Below are 22,483 nucleotides of genomic sequence, written 5' to 3'. Positions count from 1 at the left end.
GATATGGAATAATCATGAATTAGAATCTCTGAAGCCTCCCTTCTTGGATGATCTCAGCTGTTCAGTGTTGGCCACTCCCCTCTCATATATACTCGCCTCTGACAATCTGGATTGCCAGTGTTAAGTCTTGTACTGCCTGGTGTGGAGTGCAGAAGTCTGTTGTTGGTAGAGGCGTTTTGAGTATTGTTCTGTGACTGTTGCTTGGACTGTTTGACTGTTTGACAATCCTCTTCCTCTCCTATTTGGTTAACATTCCTTTTCTCATTGGTGTTTCTCTCTGTTGTCTGTTAGTGCATATTTGTATGATTGGTATTTTTCCTTTATCCCTGTGCGTCCTTCCTTGTTTGTCTGGTTTGTGTATATTCATACACTATTATTACCCATTTTTCTGGGGGGGAGGGGGACAGAGATAGAGCTGATTCAGGAGTTCAGCAAGTATGTAGCCCTGGTGTCTTCCTCATCATAAGTAATCAGGGAGCAGGGATAGCTAGGGAACCCCTAGTTTTAGGGACAGGGAAGGAACTTGTGGCCCCAGATATCTGGCAACCGAGCTGTGGCACTGTAGTTGTGAACACATATGAGTCCCGTTATTTTACCCTATACTTTACCATATAGTCAGTTGGAAGCCAGTTAGAATATCCTGGCTAAACAGGAATAATGGTTGCGGCAGTCTTATTGATCCTGAATTTCCTGAGCCTGACTTTTCTCACATCAGCTTTTATGAGGTAGAATATTTATTTCATGCCACTGTCTACAAAAGAGCGGCATCTGCATCCTTCTTCAGGAGACCGTTAATTTTAAACTCATCAGGTTAGACATATCGGGGGAAGCCGAGATCTAGTTAGCATTGCACTGAGTAGCTATTGATTAATGTGCTAATCAATGAGGGCACTCCGCTGCAGAGATTTGTTTTGATGACAGCAGCACGCTGTATATGGCAGCTCTGGCCTCCTCGACGCGAATTGTTTGACGCTGCAGAGTATTTTGGCTCAGACCTCAAAGAAAGCCGGCGCTGATGGGTTTTATGTGAACATAGCTGTCAATGGTTAGATCGCACCGCTGCTTGTGCGTTTATACGACGCTCGCCAGCCACATTCCTGACGACGGCTCGCTTTATGAGCATTCTCGTGCCTCTGATATGTTCTCTGGGCTTGTCCAGTTTCTGCTCCAGACGCTGCACTCAGGGACAGGTAACAGTCGTGGTACTGCAGATGGGGCAGGATTTTGTGTGCTCATCTTAACACAATGCAGCATTTTACAGCAGCGCGGCCGTAGCTGCATGATTCGGAAGGAAACTGGGGCTTGCTGTAATCTGCTCGGTTTGCTGGTTTGGATGCTTAACCCATTGAGAAATGCTGATATTATGTATATATTGCTTTCCGCCATGCGTTGCTCTTCGGTATGTTGTATACCCTATTACCAATTGTGCAGAGGATCCAGCATGCCTGCCTTGGGAAGGGTTAATCTGCATCATGGTAGAGGACCTGCATGTCCGCACCTCATAGACCCGCGGTATTGTCTTGGATAACATTCATACAGATTGTCTGGCTTATTTTTAGCCGCTGTGTTTGGCAGAAGACAATTGGAGTGTCCTGTGTCCCCTCAGTCCTGCTGTGGTTAGTACATTTTAAGAGCCTATTGAAAAGCAATGAGTGCCTATTTGTGTGCTGTGATTAACGGGGGCTGTGATGGAAGGAGTCTGCGGTCAGCGCTGAGTACGGCGTTTGAGGATGGGTTGGGGGTGTCCCAACAGAAGGACACGTTTACTTCTCAGCCCAAAAGGGCTTTTTCGATAACGCAAGTTCTACATTTGAGCCGCAATAAATACATTATTGAAGTAGTCAATAAACACTTACCATATAAATCTGTCTCCAGATGTAGCCGGACGAAAAGAAAATCATATATCCAGAATGGAATAAACTTTTTTTTTTTCATTCCAGGATATTGTTAAATATTCAAGATGAAGTTTCTATAATGAGGCATTAAAAACCAATGAAGTTTTAAAAAGCTATAAAACTCCAGACACTGACGCGTTTTACAGTATCTACTAATTTGTGGTGTAATGCGCATGGCTGATGACTGTTACAGGGAAATGTAATTCTAGACACTGTGCTGAATATTTTATTAGTCGCTATGTGTAGTTACCAGAATAATAATAATTATTATTAATAATAATACCGCTACTATCTTTGGTTGGAACACATTTACAAAGATGAAACCATCCAATAGCTTAAAGCTACACTGTTTGACATCTTGAATCATTAAATCTGGATTATTAAAATTACCGATATATGCAAAGTAAATAACAATTTTCAAGACTGATCCTTTTACATGAATTCTGCATGTCACTGACTAGTCCTAAAGATTGATCTAGAAATTGCCTTTAAATCCAAATACCCAGTGATACCATTTTATGTACGGCTTTTGTTTTTATTGTTCACAGCTGTTTTATAGCTTTTATATGTTTTTGTAAACTGACTTCTGGTTTCATGCACTAGTTTCATATACTAGTTTAGACAATCCTTTCTGACCTAGGTAAGTACATCAGCTGCATTACATTTTCGATTTAGTGCATTAATGACATATACCTGAACAGTATTTTTATGGCGCCGGAGTGGCAGCGGATTGAAGATGAACCTGTGAACTTTTTTTTTACATGTAGTGGTATGTTCCCTAATAAAAATTACACATTTTGTTTTAAAGAGCCAAGTCTTGAGAAATCTAGTGTAGAAGCTATATACAAATCAGGCTGGGAGTGCATTAAGGGCATGTGAAAGCACTTGGAAGAAGCAGGCTAAAGGCATTGACACACCCCTAATGCACTTCCAGACTGATTTGCATATGCCTTCTATGTTGGATTTCTCATCAGATCTCTACAAAAAAGTATATTATTTTACTGGGGAAGGAGAAAGTGCCTAGATAACCAGTACTTGTGTAAAAACATGCTGACAGGTTTTGTTTAACAGGTGAGTAATGCTGCTTTTATTATTTTATGGTATGCCTATGGTTAGTGTTTTTTTTTCCTCTGTAACACTTTATAGGCAAATCTTTCTCAGCAAAAGAAAAGGAATACTGGTACAAACAAAAATGCAAATATGGAGACTTGAAAGTGTATCTATCTTTAATGTTTTCTTTTGTTACAGGTGACTTGGACTATTACTGGCTGGATCCTGCCACGTGGCACACTAGAGACACATCCCCTCTTGGTTCGGTAAGAAAATTCACCATTGTCTCCTAACAGTACATTTCATGGGGTGCTAGGATGTGAAAATTGTACTATGAGAAACAGTGATGTAACTAGAGTCCGGTGGGCACTGTTGCAAAATTTGGACCTGGGCCCCACCTGTATAAAGGTCAGATGTATGGGTGCTCGTAGCATTCTAGATCCTTTAAAGATGCGCTTGTTCGACCCCCCCATGTAGTAGTAATAATAATAATTATAATAATAATAATGTTATTTATATATCACCGACATATTCCACAGCAATTTAAAGTTAAGCGAGAACATGTGCAGAAAATAAAAACGTTACAAAGTGACACATAATTCAACAGTTTCAGGATGAGTGAGAGTCCTGCTCTTGGCTTACAGTCTATAAGGAGATAGGTAAATACTGCTTGTCATGTACGGTCCAGCCATTATTAGAATAAATGAGGCATTTCAAATAAGCTGCATGATCCGGTCATCAGCCACTATCTGTCTAAGTAAAGCAGGGGTGGGGAACCTTTTTACAGCCAGGGGCAATTTGGAAATTTCTACCATCATCCGGGGGCCACATAAAAATGATCACCTTGAAAATTACACCGGTATATTTAGTCAAACAATTAATTATTGTAACTCACCCTTAACCCCTTTCTGCCATTAGACGTACTATTCCGTCCATGTGGGGTGGGCCCTACTTCCCAAGGACGGAATAGTACGTCCAGCACGATCAGCCGCGCTCACGGGGGGAGCGTGGCCAATCGCGGCCGGGTATCAGCTGACTATCGCAGCTGACATCCGGCACTATGTGCCAGGAGTGGTCACGGACCGCCCCCGGCACATTGACCCCCGACACACTGCGATCAAACATGATCGCACTGTTCCGGTAGTAAAGGGAAGCATCGCGCAGGGAGGGGGCTCCCTGCGTGCTTCCCTGAGACCCTCAGAGCAACGCGATGTGATCGCGTTGCTGCGAGGGTCTCTTACCTCCTCCCTGCAACAGGCCCAGATCCAAAATTGCCGCGGGGCTGCATCAGAGCAAGCGCTGGTAAGCGTCCCTGCTGTGCCTGTGTGAACGCTGATCTGACACAGTGCACAGCAAAGTGTCAGATCAGCGATCTGTTAATAAAATGTGATGCGCCCCCCTGGGGCAAATGAAAAAAAAAATTTTTTTACATGTGTGAAAAAAAAACCCTAAATAAATAATAATAAAAAAAAATATTATTCCAATAAATACATTCCTTTACCTAAATAATAAATAAAACAATAAAAGTACACATATTTAGTATCGCCGCGTCCGTAACGACCCGTCCTATAAAACTGTCCCACTAGTTACCCCTTCAGTGAACACCGTAAAAAAAAAACAAGGCAAAAAACAACGTTTTATTATCATACCGCCAAACAAAAAGTGGATATAAATAACAATGGTACCGCTGAAAACGTCATCTTGTTCTGCAAAAAACGAGCCGCCATACAGCATCATCAACAAAAAATAAAAAAGTTATAGTCCTCAGAATAAAGCGAGCAAAAATTATTTTTTCTATAAAATAGTTTTTATCGCATAAAAGCGCCAAAACATAAAAAAATCATATAAATGAGGTATCGCTGTAATCGTACTGACCTGAAGAATAAAACTGCTTTATCAATTTTATCAAACGCGGAAAGGTATAAACGCCCCCCCAAAAGAAATTCATGAATAGCTGTTTTTTGGTTATTCTGCCTCATAAGAATCGGAATAAAAAGCGATCAAAAAATGTCACATGCCCGAAAATGTTACCAATAAAAACGTCAACTCGTCCCGCAAAAAAGAAAACCTCACATGACTCTGTGGACCAAAATATGGAAAAATTATAGCTCTCAAAATGTGGTAACGCAAAAAATAGTTTTTCCAATAAAAAGCGTCTTTAAGGCTGGTTTCACATTTGCGGTTTTTTTTTGGCGTTTTTGCGCAAAAATACGCATGCGTTTTTTTCCCTATACTTAACATTAAAAACGCATGCGTTTTGACGACGCATTCATTTTTTTCTCTGCATGCGTTGTGTTGCAGAAATGCAACATGTAGTAATTTTTAGCTGCGTTTTTTTGCCGCAAAAAAACGCATGCGTATTTTGCGGCAAAAAAAAGTATTGATGTCTATGTAAACGCATGCGTTTCTAAGCACATGCGTTTTTATAGAAAAACACAAGAATACACACTAATAAGCCACCCCCCAACACTAACCCTAAGGGATCCTAACCCTAAAAACATTAAAAACATTAAACATATTAAAACATGCAAAAACGCATGTGCCTAAAAAACGCAGCTTTTAAACGCGTTTTTCACCAAATGCGTTTGCGTTTTAAAACGCTGTGTTTATAAACACAAATGTGAAACCAGCCTTAGTGTGTGACGGCTGCCAGTCATAAAAATCCAATAAAAAACCCGCTATAAAAGTAAATCAAACCCCCCTTCATAACCCACTTAGTTAGGGAAAAATAATTTAAAAAAAATGTATTTATTTCCATTTTCCCGTTAGGGTTAGGGCTAGGGTTAGGGTTAGGGCTAGGGTTAGGGTTAGGGCTAGGGTTAGGGCTAGGGTTAGGGTTAGGGCTAGGGTTAGGGCTAGGGTTAGGGTTGGGGCTAGGGTTAGGGCTACAGTTAGGGTTGGGGCTAAAGTTAGGGTAAGGGTTGGGGCTAGGGTTAGGGTTGGGGCTAAAGTTAGGGTTTGGATTACATTTACGGTTGGGAATAGGATTGAGATTAGGGTTAGGGGTGTGTCAGGGTTATGGGTGTGGTTAGGGTTACCGTTGAGATTAGGGTTAGGGGTGTGTTTAGATTAGAGTTTCAGTTATAATTGGGGGGTTTCCAACATGGCGTCCGATCTCAATTCCAGCCAATTCTGCGTTGAAAAAGTAAAACAGTGCTCCTTCCCTTCAGAGCTCTCCCGTGCACCCAAACAGGGGTTTACCCCAACATATGGGGTGTCAGCGTACTCAGTACACATTGAACAACAACTTTTGGGGACCAATTTCTCCAGTTACCCTTGGGAAAATACAAAACTGGGGGCTAAAAAATAATTTTTGTGGGAAAAAAAGATTTTTTATTTTCACGGCTCTGCGTTATAAACTGTAGTGAAACACTTGGGTTCAAAGTTCTCACAACACATCTAGATAAGTTCCTTGGGGGGGTCTAGTTTCCAATATGGTGTCACTTGTGGGGGGTTTCTACTGTTTAGTTACATCAGGGGCTCTGCAAATGCAACGTGACGCCTGCAGACCATTCCATCTAAGTCTGCATTCCAAATGGCACTCCTTCCCTTCCAAGCTCTCCCATGCGCCCAAACGGTGGTTACCCCCACATATTATATATATATAATTAACCCTTTACCAAATCTAAAGTAGAATTTGTTAATCCCCGAATTATGTATTTTTCGTTATTATTTGTTGTGTTACTGCTGTAAGATAACACTTACTGCGTGTCTTGGGGGACATTCGCTTGGCAATGGGATAAACACACACAGGCACGATTTTATTACAAAAACAGTCTATTAGGTTTATTTTGACATCAGCATAAACCACAATCTCAGGAACTCTGTAGTATGCAACATTCTGAACACCGTCTGTACACATTCGGCTTTACACCCCGGTCAGCATAGCACGGATTACAGTCCGTTACCTGTTGGTGTTGGCCCAACAGGTTCCCGGATGCCTCTTGTCCTCAGAGGTATCCCACAGACGTCTCTCACTGACCCCGTCAGTATCACTCACGGTTATCAGACCGTCCACTACGGAGGTATCTCACAGGCCTCCTTGCTCTGGCTCAGACTAGCCAGCACTCGCTCCCATATGCCAGACACATGCATAGTTGTAACCACATCCAGGTACCTACCACACGGCTAGTCAGGTGATCGTGACTTCACCGCAGGTCCTCAAACACACAGTCACATACAGGCTTCATCTTGGGTATTCAGACACACCTCCTTGGGAGGGTTTGTAGGTGACTGGACTCACCCATCTGTCCAAGTCACCTGGAAGCCTTCCCAATGTAAAGCAAATCCCTCAGCAGTAGATCTGCTGAACAAAACACGCCCAGGCTTCCATCACAGGGCCACCCACCTGTGCGATACATACCGCCCATTAACCACATGACCAGTCGCCATACCACACTACATATATTTCTACAGTGCAGTGCATGCCTCCAAAATGACAGAAGTCAATTGTTTGCTTTCTATGCAATATACAGAATAGAACATAAAAAATATCACAATTACCGAAATGTACATGAATGAAACAGAAAATAAACATGGCAAGTAAAATGTAAAAAGAGATGGAAGAAGGTAGTATATAGAGAAAAGACAAAATCTAGAAAAGTGGAGACTAGAAGGTGGTGTGAGATGGGCATTACATGGAATAAATTAAAGACTAACTGTTGTTTTAATTCTTATTAAATAATAATGTAGATCAAGCGATTTTAATAATCTTTCACATATACTTTATAAATTAAATCTGAAAGAAAACCGCTCTGCAGCCGCTGGCACCAAGGACAGCTGATCTGCGTGGTTGCCAAATGTCGTACCCCCACCAATCAGACATTGATGACCTATATCCTAAGGATAGGTCATCAATGTCAATGTATTGGGCACTCTCTTTAAGTTTCAGACCCCATGATGTATAGCTTACAACTTGCTTCTAGTTTCTGACTTTTACCACATATTAACACAGCTTTATTCCTAGGCAACTACTGCAACTCCATTTTCCTGAGGCTGACACTTCTGCACTCCTGAACTCTGCTCTGAAGTCTTTGTCTGTAATATCATACACAGCCTATATGATTCACCCCCATATTTGCCATCCACTTACTAATTCTCTGTATAACCCCTTCCCCCAGTACTGATTGACTACTTTCTGTGTACACTGCATAGGCAGAAAGCTGAGAATCCATGGTAGGGGTGGGGTTATACAGAACTCACTAATATGGAGGACTACACAGCCACGGGTTTACTAGTCCCCTAGTTATAATCTCCTGCTGATAAAACTGTAATGTTATCAAAACTACAGCAAGCAGTCCTGTAAGTGACACATCGCTGGAATCAGTGTCTCTGTCTCTACATTATGCTTCTGTTAGATTAGGTGGCAGAAACCTGGTGACCGATTCCGTCCAAGAATGTATTCAGAGCAGAATTGATAACCTCCTTAGGCGCTAATACATTAATTTTCAGAGATTGACATTCACACCGAGCTCTTCTCACTTGTGATGTTGATGTTAGGGCTGAATTGCTTTATACACTGTCCTTTTAGTTATAATCAAATCTGCTGTAGAAAAAAAAAAAAAAAAAAAAAAAAAAAAAATCGAGATTATTATAAACCCAGACTCGGTGACCTGTATTGCGGTCTTTCCCATGTATAGTAAAATGTTCTCTGCCTTTCTAAATCAACCCACTCGGCATAATATACCCTGCCAAAACCGAGTAGTCATTACGTAAAGTGTTGCAATAGAGAAGTGAGCAGTAAGCACATCCTCACTTTGTGTTTGATGTTCTCCTCCAGCACCCTGTTACCTGGCAGCCATCGAAGGAGGGGGATCGTTTAATTGGACGTGTTATTTTAAATAAGAGAACAAGTATGCCAAAAGAATCTGGAGCGCTTCTAGGACTGAAAGTAAGTAAGCCGCTTCTCCAGAAAACTCTATTCTTGTGGAAGTATAATATTTCACACAGCTCCACATATATTATTCAGTATAAGTTGGTTTTCACAGCTAAAAATTCACAGCTCAAATTTGGGACAACAAAAGGGAATAACAGGCAAGAAACTAGACATGGACAGGCTGTGAATGATTTATCAAAGGCAAGGGTGAACAAAGGGTCATATCTCTGGTGTAAATGTACAGGGGCAGAAAAAGAAAGCCAGTCCCATGCTTCAAAATGCACCAGGTTTAGAATTGTCGCAGTTCTTTTACTATACAAATGTAATCAGTTCCCCTTTAATCTAGACCACTTTTAGACTGTAAGGATAGTCTGTCAGTAAGATCAACCCCTCTAAAATCATGTATAAGTGGGTCTTTGTAATGTAAATCCATTCACCCCTTTACGTCTTCTATTTGTTGCTACATTCCTGAGAAATTAGCGTTTAAATTCATATATAATAATGTCATTCAGTGACAGAGCACTTAAGGAGCCACTACCTTCCCCAGGTTGTTTCCCTGCCTAGCACCGGCCTTCTTAGCGCGATTGATGGCTCACTGTATGTGTGAGATCAGGTGACAGGCAGAGAAATCAGTCAGTGAGCTGTCAGTCAAGCTAAAGAGCCTGGGGCTGGGCATTGAAACAACCTCAGGAGGCGGAGGTTCGGGAAGTGCTCTGTCATGCTTAAAGCGCTAAATACCCTTTCAGATATGACTTAACATGCTAATCACTGTAAATGCAGCAACAGATATAAGATGTAAAAGAAGATATAAAGATGTTAGTTCTAGATTCATTCGTCAGACTGCTATGTAGTGAAACATAGTTCATTACTCTGGTGAACACCTTTCCACTGAATGTGGTGGCAGGTGCCTTACACCAATGATACTACTTCTCTAGGCAATGTGGAACTATGTAGTGAGTGATGCAAAAGGGTATAGTCAATTTATGTTTCCTAGCACTCACTTAAACACTACCGGTTCTATGGTTCTGGGTAAGCTGCTTAGTGACTGAACTCTTGTTACTCCTACATGACACACTTCTAGCTTTCAGGGATTTCAAAAATGTACATCCTACGACAGTGCCAGGTTTAAAGTGTACATAGCTTTTTGGTACAACCCATACTCCCACTAATGTTTGTCTATGGAGATGACATGGCTGTGTGCTTCATTTACTGCACGTTCGCAATGGAAAGATACACACTCAGCAAAGCAATAGTATATAACGGAAAGCATAGATAACCATATATACTTGCTCGTGGAATGTAAATGGCAAACCATTCCAATATAGAGTAGATAAATAAGGAGAAATAGCCGAACAGGAGGTCAAAAAAGTCCTTTGTCAGGAATTGAAGGACTTGATCCGAAGCGCGCGTTGGGGCCCGTTCCTGCACTCACCTCTGTGACCATATAGGTAATGGTTCTACATTGCTAATCCTTGCTGTTGTCTGCCTACCCATGTGCCTGTTATTTGTTCCTACCTACGTCTCGGCTCACTTCTGTGCTCTACAAACAGCCATTCATTTTGCCTGTATCTCTTGGCATCCTTATACAGTACATTGTGCATCTGATCACTACATCCCATCTGCTGTGGTCGCTCTCATACAGCTCCTTCTTATACCTTTTTCATCTTTTATATTTTTTACTTACTTACCTACCACGGTCCTGTAACTGTTTATCCATAGTGTCCACACCTTTGTCATCTTTGCCATTTCATCCACACTCCATTCATATAGCACTTTAATTCCCTTTACAGCTTCATTGTCATTATTCTCTCCCCATTACAGGCACATTATATACGGTTACCACTTACTGACCACTGGCCTTACTTTTAAAGTGACATACACATATTTTATGTCAATGCATATAGTGCCTAGATTTGATCCAATCTATATATTTTAACCTCATTGGACATATATACAGTTCTGGCAAAAATTAAGAGACCACCACATCAACACCCTGTCATGGGCAGCCCAATCTCCAGACCTGAACCCCATTGAAAACCTCGGGAATGTAATCAGGAGGATGATGGATAGTCACAAGCCATCAAACAAAGAAGAACTGATTACATTTCTGCGCCAGAAGCAGTGTGAAAGACTGATGGAAAGCATGCCAAGACGCATGAAAGCTGTGATTAAAAATCATGGTTATTCCACAAAACATTGATTTCTGAACTCTTCCTGAGTTAAAACATTAGTATCGTTGTTTCTAAATGATTATGAACTTGTTTTCTTTGCATTATTTGAGGTCTGAAAGCACTGTTTTTTTTTTTTTACTTGGACCATTTCTCCTTTTCAGAAAAACCAAAATCTATTGCTTGGAAATTCGGAGACATGTTGTCAGAAGTTTATAGAATAAATGAACAATTTACATTTTACTCAAAAATAAACCTATGCAGAGAAAAATCAGACAAACTGAACATTTTGCAGTGGTCTCTTAATTTTTGCCGCAGCTGTATATATATATTATCTTCTACTTGTTGACATATCTTTTACAGGTGTTGTATACTCTGCATATACATGATTGATTTTCTTTATTACATTTCTGCACATTGTCACTCTATCCTTAGTCCATAGGTTTTGACCCCACAACTGTCTCATACATTATATTTTATTGTTTTTATCCTCTCGGATCACTACCATGTCGCATTTGTGATTGCGGGCACTCCTTGTATTGTTAGTGCCACCTTTTACCACTTTTTTTGTCTCAATAAAGCTAATGTTTTATTCTTCATAACTGTGGTCTTGCCTTCTTTTTTGACCTCCTGTTCGGCTATTTATTTACGTCCGTAATAACTCAACTCAGCAATTTGGAGCGGTGCCAACATATATTTGGCCATTTAGTGCAATGATTTACAGTAAAGTAATGGTAATTTGGTATGGGGCACAAGCATATATAGTACATCCATGAACAGCACATGTATCATAGAAGCTAATGCTCAAAAGGTGTCTTTTCATTTTCTTCTCAGAAGACTGGTAATAATAATAATATTTTTTTTCTATAGCGCTGACATATTCTGCAGCACTTTACATTATAGAGGGGACTTGTACAGACAATAGACATTACAGCATAACAATAAACAGAGATCAAAACAGATGCCAAGAGGAGTGAGGGCCCTGCTCGCAAGCTCACAAACTATGAGGAATAAGGGGAGACACGAGAGGTGGATGGTAACAATTGCTTTAGTTATTCGGACCGGCCATAGTGTAAGGCTCGGGTGTTCATGTAAAGCTGCATGAACCAGTTAACAGCCTAAGTATGTAACAGTACAGACACAGAGGGCTATTAACTGCATAAAGTAAATGAGAACATGATGCGAGGAACCTGATTATGGTTTACGTTTTTTGAATGGGCCACACAGGGATAGTTAGGTTCATGCGTTGAGGCGGTAGGCCAGTCTGAACAAAGGCGTTTTTAGGGCACGCTTAAAACTGTAGGGATTAATCATATTAACCTGGGCAGTGCATTCCAGAGAATTGGAATGTAGAAACCTTTCACCATTCCAGTTCTTAAATTATCTCCCAAAGGCCAAATTCAATAAAGTAGGTATTTAACGACTGAATTTTGATTTAATGAATCAATAGCACGCATGAAAATAAGAAACTTTGTAATTGATCTTATTTCAGAAATCTGCTTCTTTCTCCTCCTGGACTGATCATTCGCTCTCATCTCATGGATAAAATCTGTATTCAGTGGAAAGAGATTTTCCCATTACTGCTTTTAAAGTTGTATGAAGAGGGAAGAGGAGGAGGCAGAGACAGACATTTTGCTGCTAGTACTCCTGAAACGATAGTAACAATTCTCCATAGAACTTTATAAGCACCACCTGTCATCTCCTATATTAGTAATAGGAAAACCTGTACTAACTGAAGACAGATTCTACCTGTAAAATGAAAATTTAGTGTAATAACTATATCTATGGATACTACGGAATCTAATAGCATGGGATAAAGCCAGAACAAAGTTGCAGCAAAGAATATTTTTACTCGAAACAGAAATGTAAACAGAACAGACCCAGATATTTCTGCAATTGCAACAAGGTCTTCAGCTCTATATAGTAAAAAGCAAACAGAGCATAATACAGATATTCCTGCTGTAGTAACAAGGTAACAAGGGCCTCAGCACAATAAAGTAAATCACAGCAAACTTAGAGGCGAACAGATATTTAAACAAGGCAGTCCATTTTATAGTTAGAATGCACACAGTCCTTTAAATGAGGAAGTCCAGCAACACTTGATCACATATGTGCCAGTACTTGTTAGTAGGAGTCCAATAATTCACAGATGATGCGTTGTGTAAATGCAGTCCTGGGAAAGAGAGGACGAGGGGAAAAGAGGGAGAGCGCTATCGAAGCGTAGCAGATGAGTAAATATTTCTGGATGAGACCAGCACAGCTTGAATCTTGCTCACCTGGTGTGGTTGTGCAAAGAGGCACAACACTGGGAAAAGTTTAGCAAACAAGGAAGATACTTCCACTGGTGCGCAGCCCGTTGCAGAAGTTCCAGAGGCGAGAGGTAGCTGAATGGAGAAAGGCAGGCCACCGAGTAGTGAGCAGAAGAAGCAGGGAGTTCACCAGCAAACCGGCAGAAGCTCAGGAGCCAGCAGCACAAAATACTCAGGCACCTTAGCACACATGACCCGCACTTAAACAATCAGGACAGACAGGAAGTTCCATGACAGGGTGAGATCCAGGACTCCATCTTGGATCAGGGCGAACAGGCACCAGGAAAGTCCAGAATCCTTACATTTAGAGAATGAAAGGACCTTCCAGGAGGAAAAAGTGTTATTTCTCAAATAAGATATGTTAAAATGTTTATTCTATTCATGTGAAGCAAGTATATAAAGGGAAGCAGCGACTCGCCATGCGTGAGTGCGAATCCAGCCCTTGTGCCACAGTAGAACGTCCGTGTGACGTCAGTTTCTCGCAGTCCGTTCTGTTCCATACTTATGATATAATTGCGCCATTCAATGCACTTGATAAATGTAGGATTCGAAGATGCTTCTAGTGTGCTACTGAGCAGATGAAGTGTGGTATGGGACATTTGAAGTAAAGGCAAGCCTCTGGGAAAAGGCTTAGATGGTCTTTTCTGGGATTCATGAATACTGGACTCACAACACCCATATAGCTGGACAATTCCAATCAAAGAACTAGATTTCTTCTCTAGGACAACCAATGTATCCATTATTAGTGCGTTATTAATGACGTTTTATGGACATATTTTTAGTCGTATTTTCCCTAATTGTATGTACTGCTTGGCTTTTATACTCAGGTTGTTGGTGGCAAAATGACAGAAACAGGACGTCTTGGTGCCTTCATCACCAAAGTAAAGAAGGGAAGCCTGGCAGATGTTGTAGGCCATTTACGAGCAGGTATTCACCACCTAAGCTGTTGGCCTATACCCTTGGAGTGAATTGTCTTTGTGTAGAATACTACAAGAATCTTATCGTTTACATTTATAAGAACATTCCGATCTTCTGTCAGGGGTCTTGACTGTGTGTAAAATATATTAATATTAACATGCTCCTGTGTCCTACACAATTATTTCAGAGGTACAATGTTTTACTTACATTTTTGCAGCTTTCTTTCTTTTTAATTTCCACAATATCGTCAGGTTAGGGTCAATGTTTGCAGAGAAGACCAAAAAGTGATTTAGCATACATATAATTAAAGCAGACCTTTCATCTTTACGGATCTTAATGAACACCTTAATGATTGCATATACAGAGGCTTCGAACAGAGATGCTATTTTTTCCTTTTGTCATGAATAGCTTCTTCATCAGGCAATGTGAATGCAGCATTGTGGAAATAGAGAAAGGAAAGGGATAGTGCTGAGCCTCAATCGTTGGTGTATATGTGTGTATGTATTTGTTTATGTGTGCGTAATGTGTGTGTGTGTGTATATATATATATGTGTATATATATATATATATACTGTATATATATATATAGATAAAATATATATAGGTATATGTATACCGTATGCACTGTATATATAGATGATACTTGTGTGTCTGTGTATATAAACATACTTTTTTTTTGTTAGTATGTGTGTGCATGTACAAGTGTTCGTCTATGTGTATAGACATACTGTCTTCTGTGTACTTCATATGTACAGTCAGGGCCGGTTTTAGGCAAATTGGGGCCCTAGGCAAAAGTTTAAAATGGGGCACCAAATGCTAACAAATTGCATCATCACACAGAAACATTTCCGTTGCAGTTACATGTGCCGATTTCAGGCCACTAAACGAGTGTGATTAACAATCTTGAAGTCATTCGCGGCTTGTTTCCGGCCACTTTACACCGGCTGAGGAATAATGATGGGGACAGAATAATCACTAGTAGATCAATCTGTCCACATACAGTACCATCTTAGCAGCATATCTGCAGTTTTCACCGGGCGATGTGCTGCTGAGAACAATGATTTTTGTTGCAGCATAACCAAACCGATCACTTGATGAATATCTTGCATTTTGCACTCCTCATAGTTCTCCATATAGTATAATACACTTCCATAGTCCTCCATATAGTATAATGTACCCCCCTAGTCCTCCATATAGTATAATGTACTCCCTCTAGTTCTCCATATAGTATAACACACTCCCCATAGTCCTCCATATAGTATAATACATACATAGTAACATAGTAACATAGTTAGTAAGGCCGAAAAAAGACATTTGTCCATCCAGTTCAGCCTATATTCCATCATAATAAATCCCCAGATCTACGTCCTTCTACAGAACCTAATTGTATGATACAATATTGTTCTGCTCCAGGAAGACATCCAGGCCTCTCTTGAACCCCTCGACTGAGTTCGCCATCACCACCTCCTCAGGCAAGCAATTCCAGATTCTCACTGCCCTAACAGTAAAGAATCCTCTTCTATGTTGGTGGAAAAACCTTCTCTCCTCCAGACGCAAAGAATGCCCCCTTGTGCCCGTCACCTTCCTTGGTATAAACAGATCCTCAGCGAGATATTTGTATTGTCCCTTTATATACTTATACATGGTTATTAGATCGCCTCTCAGTCGTCTTTTTTCTAGACTAAATAATCCTAATTTCGCTAATATATCTGGGTATTGTAGTTCTCCCATCCCCTTTATTAATTTTGTTGCCCTCCTTTGTGCTCTCTCTAGTTCCATTATATCCTTCCTGAGCACCGGTGCCCAAAACTGGACACAGTACTCCATGTGCGGTCTAACTAGGGATTTGTACAGAGGCAGTATAATGCTCTCATCATGTGTATCCAGACCTCTTTTAATGCACCCCATGATCCTGTTTGCCTTGGCAGCTGCTGCCTGGCACTGGCTGCTCCAGGTAAGTTTATCATTAACTAGGATCCCCAAGTCCTTCTCCCTGTCAGATTTACCCAGTGGTTTCCCATTCAGTGTGTAATGGTGACATTGATTCCTTCTTCCCATGTGTATAACCTTATATATATAATAGACTCCACATAGTCCTCCATATAGTATAATACACCCCCATAGTCCTCCATATAGTATAATACACTCCCATAGTCCTCCATAGAGTATAATGCAGTCCCCATATAGAATATAATTCTGACCTCATATAGTATAACGCAACCCCCCATAGCATATAATTCAGCCCCCCAACAGAATATAATACTGTGTGTTTATAATAAACATATATATATATATATATATATATATATATACAGTGGGGCAAAAAAGTATTTAGTCAGTCAACAATAGTGCAAGTTCCACCACTTAAAAAGATGAGAGGTGTCTGTAATTTACATCATAGGTAGACCTCAACTATGGGAGACAAACTGAGAAAAAAAAATCCAGAAAATCACATTGTCTGTTTTTTTAACATTTTATTTGCATATTATGGTGGAAAATAAGTATTTGGTCAGAAACAAACAATCAAGATTTCTGGCTCTCAGAGACCTGTAACTTCTTCTTTAAGAGTCTCCTCTTTCCTCCACTCATTACCTGTAGTAATGGCACCTGTTTAAACTTGTTATCAGTATAAAAAGACACCTGTGCACACCCTCAAACAGTCTGACTCCAAACTCCACTATGGTGAAGACCAAAGAGCTGTCAAAGGACACCAGAAACAAAATTGTAGCCCTGCACCAGCCTGGGAAAACTGAATCTGCAATAGCCAACCAGCTTGGAGTGAAGAAATCAACAGTGGGAGCAATAATTAGAAAATGGAAGACATACAAGACCACTGATAATCTCCCTCGATCTGGGGCTCCACGCAAAATCCCACCCCGTGGGGTCAGAATGATCACAAGAACGGTGAGCAAAAATCCCAGAACCACCCGGGGGGACCTAGTGAATGAACTGCAGAGAGCTGGGACCAATGTAACAAGGCCTACCATAAGTAACACACTACGCCACCATGGACTCAGATCCTGCAGTGCCAGACGTGTCCCACTGCTTAAGCCAGTACATGTCCGGGCCCGTCTGAAGTTTGCTAGAGAGCATTTGGATGATCCAGAGGAGTTTTGGGAGAATATCCTATGGTCTGATGAAACCAAACTGGAACTGTTTGGTAGAAACACAACTTGTCGTGTTTGGAGGAAAAAGAATACTGAGTTACATCCATCAAACACCATACCTACTGTAAAGCATGGTGGTGGAAACATCATGCTTTGGGGCTGTTTCTCTGCAAAGGGGCCAGGACGACTGATCCGGGTACATGAAAGAATGAATGGGGCCATGTATCGTGAGATTTTGAGTGCAAACCTCCTTCCATCAGCAAGGGCATTGAAGATGAAACGTGGCTGGGTCTTTCAACATGACAATGATACAAAGCACACCGCCAGGGCAACGAAGGAGTGGCTTCGTAAGAAGCATTTCAAGGTCCTGGAGTGGCCTAGCCAGTCTCCAGATCTCAACCCTATAGAAAACCTTTGGAGGGAGTTGAAAGTCCGTGTTGCCAAGCGAAAAGCCAAAAACATCACTGCTCTAGAGGAGATCTGCATGGAGGAATGGTCCAACATACCAACAACAGTGTGTGGCAACCTTGTGAAGACTTACAGAAAACATTTGACCTCTGTCATTGCCAACAAAGGATATATTACAAAGTATTGAGATGAAATTTTGTTTCTGACCAAATACTTATTTTCCACCATAATATGCAAATAAAATGTTAAAAAAACAGACAATGTGATTTTCTGGATTTTTTTTTCTCAGTTTGTCTCCCATAGTTGAGGTCTACCTATGATGTAAATTACAGACGCCTCTCATCTTTTTAAGTGGTGGAACTTGCACTATTGCTGACTGACTAAATACTTTTTTGCCCCACTGTATATATATGCGTTACACCGTGCATACATAGATACACATTCATATACTGTACATGCAAACACACACATACTGTACATACATACACACAGATACACATGCATTTTTCGGACTACAAGACGCACTTTTTCCCCCCCCAAAAAAGGGGGGAAAATGGGGGGTGTGTCTAATAGTCGCAATGCAGGCTTACCGTGGCAGCAGAGGTGCGGTGGCAGAGGTGCAGCGGCAGAGGTGCGGCGGCAGAGGTGTGGCGGCAGAGGAGGCGCAGTAAGCGGGGTCCCTTTCTCCGGTGAGGTGATGCAGCAGCCCGGTAAGCAGCAGAGCCGGGTGAATCCTGTTGTTATCGGTGGTGGCGGCCATTTTCCTGAGGCCGCGCGTGCGCAGATGGAGCACTCTGCTTCCCGGGGCTTCAGGAAAATGGCCGCCGCAATCTCCATCTGCGCACGCGCGGCCTCCCGCGGCCATTTTCCTGAAGCCCCGGGAAGCAGAGCGCTTCATCTGCACACGCGCGGCCTCAGGAAGATGGCCGCCCCCACCGATAACAACAGGATTCACCCGGCTCTGCTGCTTAACGGGCTGCTGCATCACCATACCGGGGAAAGGGACCCCGCTTACTGCGCCTCCTCTGCCGCTGCACCTCTGCCACCGCACCTCTGCCACCGCACCTCTGCCGCCACGGTAAGCCTGCATTTCCTGCACGGTAAGCCTGGGACCCCTCTCACGCCATACCTCTCACTGCACCTCCTGATCCCAGCACCTCCTGATCCCAGCACCTCCTGATCCCAGCACCTCCTGATCCCAGCTCCTCCTCATCCCAGCACCTCCTCATCCCAGCACCTCCTCATCCCAGCACCTTCTCATCCCAGCACCTCCTCATCCCAGCATCACCCCACCTCTGCCGACACCTTGCCTCCTGTGACCCTGCTCTGCCACCGCCAGCCCTCAGGTAAGATACTGTAAATTCGGACAATAAGACGGACCCCCATCTTATAAAAAATCTTTTTTCTGCAATTTTCACCCCAAATTTGGGGTGCGCCTTATGGTCCGGTGCGTCTTATAGTCTGAAAAATACGGTATACTGCACATACATACAGACAGATATGCATACATATACTGTACATGCAAACACACACATATACCATATATTCACACAGATACACATACCGTCATACTTACACATACTGTACATACACACATGCATATACAAACACACAGATACACATACATATACCGTCATACATACACGTACTATACATACACACACGCATATACCGTACATACAGACATACTGTGCATACATATACCGTATATACAAACACTATATATACTACACATACATACAGATACAGATACCGTCATACATACATATACTGTACATACACACATATACCGTACATACACATAGATACACATACATATACCGTACATGCATACACGCATATACCGTACAAACATACAGATACACATAATCGTACCGTACATACATATACACACATACCGTACATACACACATATACCGTATAAACATACACATATACTGTACATACACACATACTTATATACACTCACCAACTGCAGTAGAAAGTGTTCTTTTATTCAAACACAAGACGGTACATCTTCACGGCACGGGAGAGTGAAGGGTAGCCAGAAAGAGTGTGCGGCAGACGAGACGACGGCCGTTTCACGCTAAACAAGAGCGCTTCTACGGGTCTATGACCGAAAGGGAAGTGACGCCAGGCTAAGTAGGTAAGTGAATGCGAACTCCACCTGTGTCATCAACCCGTCGGACATCAAAAAAGTGCACAGTGTAATAAAAACAATTAAAAACAAACGCATATTACTGACATAAAAATAATATATATATATACACATATAATCCTGTAAAGAACAGTATATAATATATATAATATATATAATATGCTATAGATCGAATCCTACTCTAAGCTTTTATCCTTACATTAGTCTGGAACCCGGGGGAAAGAAGATTGTATCATATATACTCCTGTCAGAGTTGTATCCAAAATATATATTATGCTAAAGGGTGCAACGATATAATAATGCTGAATACTTTTAAAAGGAAACAGAAAACACACAGAAAAAACGCAGAAAAAGCGCAGAAAAAACACAAGAAAAGCGCAAAAAAGCGCAAAAATAAGCGACAAGCTAGAACAAACTCAAAACTACAAGAAAACCGACATATCAACTCTATCGTTTAAGCCTGCTGGTCCAGTGGCTTTCGTTCGTAAGATCCATTTTGCCTCTTGTCTCAATAATATTTTATGAACATCTCCAGTTTTCTGTCCTTGCGGGCGATTTTATATCGGCAAGACTATTCGTAGGCTATACATGCGGTTTAGGGAGCACTTCAAATCGGTCACGTCTGGCAAGGGTGTTCCAAGATTAATTGATCATGTAAAAGAAAGTCATGATGGTAATCCAGAAGTGTTGACCTTTGCGGGTATAGAAAAAATAGTCTTGCCAATACAGGGTGGAGATGTTCATAAAATATTATTGAGACAAGAGGCAAAATGGATCTTACGAACGAAAGCCACTGGACCAGCAGGCTTAAACGATAGAGTTGATATGTCGGTTTTCTTGTAGTTTTGAGTTTGTTCTAGCTTGTCGCTTCTTTTTGCGCTTTTTTTGCGCTTTTTTGCGCTTTTCTTGTGTCTTTTCTGCGCTTTTTCTGCGATTTTTCTGCGTTTTTTCTGTGTGTTTTCTGTTTCCTTTTAAAAGTATTCAGCATTACTATATCGTTGCACCCTTTAGCATAATATATATTTTCGATACAACTCTGACAGGAGTATATATGATACCATCTTCTTTCCCCCGGGTTCCAGACTAATGTATGGATAAAAGCTTAGAATAGGATTCGATCTATAGCATATTATATATATTATATACTGTTCTTTACAGGATTATATGTGTGTATATATATATTATTTTTATGTCAGTAATATGCGTTTGTTTTTAATTGTTTTTATTACACTGTGCACTTTTTTTGATGTCCGACGGGTTGATGACACAGGTGGAGTTCGCATTCACTTACCTACTTAGCCTGGCGTCACATCCCTTTCGGTCATAGACCCGTAGAAGCGCTCTTGTTTAGCGCGAAACGGCCGTCGTCTCGTCTGCCGCACACTCTTTCTGGCTACCCTTCACTCCCCCGTGCCGTGAAGATGTACCGTCTTGTGTTTGAATAAAAGAACACTTTCTACTGCAGTTGGTGAGTGCATTTGCAATTCTTTTTGTTTGGATTTCATATGGACTTTATTCATGCAAATAGCACCTCCTTCTCTTTTTCGGACTGCTACATATTTTCCATGTGCCCATTGATTATCTCTGTTTGGTGAAGCTGTGCTGCTCCTTTCCTCTTTTGTTGCTTTATACTTATATACACATATAGTATACACATACCGCACACACATATACATACACATATACTGTACATACATGCACATAAACATACATATATACCATATATGCATACAAATATTTCGCATATACACAGATACACACATATACTATACACAGACATACACATATACTGTACATGCATACACATAGATAGACACACACACACACACTGTACATACACAGATGCACATACATACACATACATGCATACATGCACATACATATATACATCTACAAGCATATACATACACACATACTAATCTTTTATATCAGGTGATCAGATGAGCCCTGGAGGAGGTCAGTACAGTTGGAGAGGGCAGCAGAACTCACTGTGGGGGATGGGGCACAGAGCAGACAGGACTGATACCAGCCCCCTGGTGCTGCCGTGCTGTCCCGTGCAGTGAGCCTCCTCCCCATCTCTTCACAGTGAGGAGATGCCGCAGCCTGCTGGGAACAGAACAGTGGAGGGAGCAGATATACAACTTAAGTCCTGCTCTTCCTCCACTGCTGTCCCTGACTCCCTGTGTGCTGTGCGGCGGGGCCCCTGACTGTAGGTGAGTACTCACCAGTCACCATTGGGGCGCGCCATGCAGGAGAACAGAGAGACAGCAACCAATGAGCGCTCTCCTCAGTCTGGTGAGGAAAGCGTTCATTGGCCAGCATCTCTCCCTGCATGACACGCCCCCCTTTTAAACTCCTGCACTCCACGCGCCGCTCTCTCGCTGGCACTGGGTGTTAGCATGATTACAGGAGGGAGTGAGGGGGGCCCGATGCTACCTGATACGGGGCCTGCCTGCAGAGACAACCCTCCACCTCTCGGCCTCAGAGCAGTGGCACCAGTGGTATGTCCGCCCCTGGCTGGGGGCCCCTAGGGCAGTGGGGACCCAAGGCAGCTGCCTACTCTGCCTGTCCCTAACGCTGTCCCTGTGTACAGTA

General features: G+C 41.7%; 1 protein-coding gene across 33 annotated transcripts in view; it reads left to right on the top strand.

Annotated features, from left to right (window-relative positions):
- The window catches only part of RIMS1 (regulating synaptic membrane exocytosis 1), a 540,636-nt gene that overhangs the window by 202,078 nt on the left and 316,075 nt on the right, over positions 1-22,483 (top strand). For all 33 annotated transcript variants that reach the window (XM_069726596.1, XM_069726604.1, XM_069726589.1 and 30 more), the window contains 3 exons: positions 3,144-3,211; positions 8,725-8,835; positions 14,125-14,224. In XM_069726596.1, coding sequence (XP_069582697.1) covers positions 3,144-3,211; positions 8,725-8,835; positions 14,125-14,224 — 279 coding nt within the window. The remainder of the gene's footprint in view (positions 1-3,143; positions 3,212-8,724; positions 8,836-14,124; positions 14,225-22,483) is intronic.

Source organism: Ranitomeya imitator, chromosome 5, assembly GCF_032444005.1.
Source record: "Ranitomeya imitator isolate aRanImi1 chromosome 5, aRanImi1.pri, whole genome shotgun sequence".
In the NCBI taxonomy this organism is placed as follows: Eukaryota; Metazoa; Chordata; class Amphibia; order Anura; family Dendrobatidae; genus Ranitomeya; species Ranitomeya imitator.
This window is presented reverse-complemented; position numbering and strand designations above follow the sequence as displayed.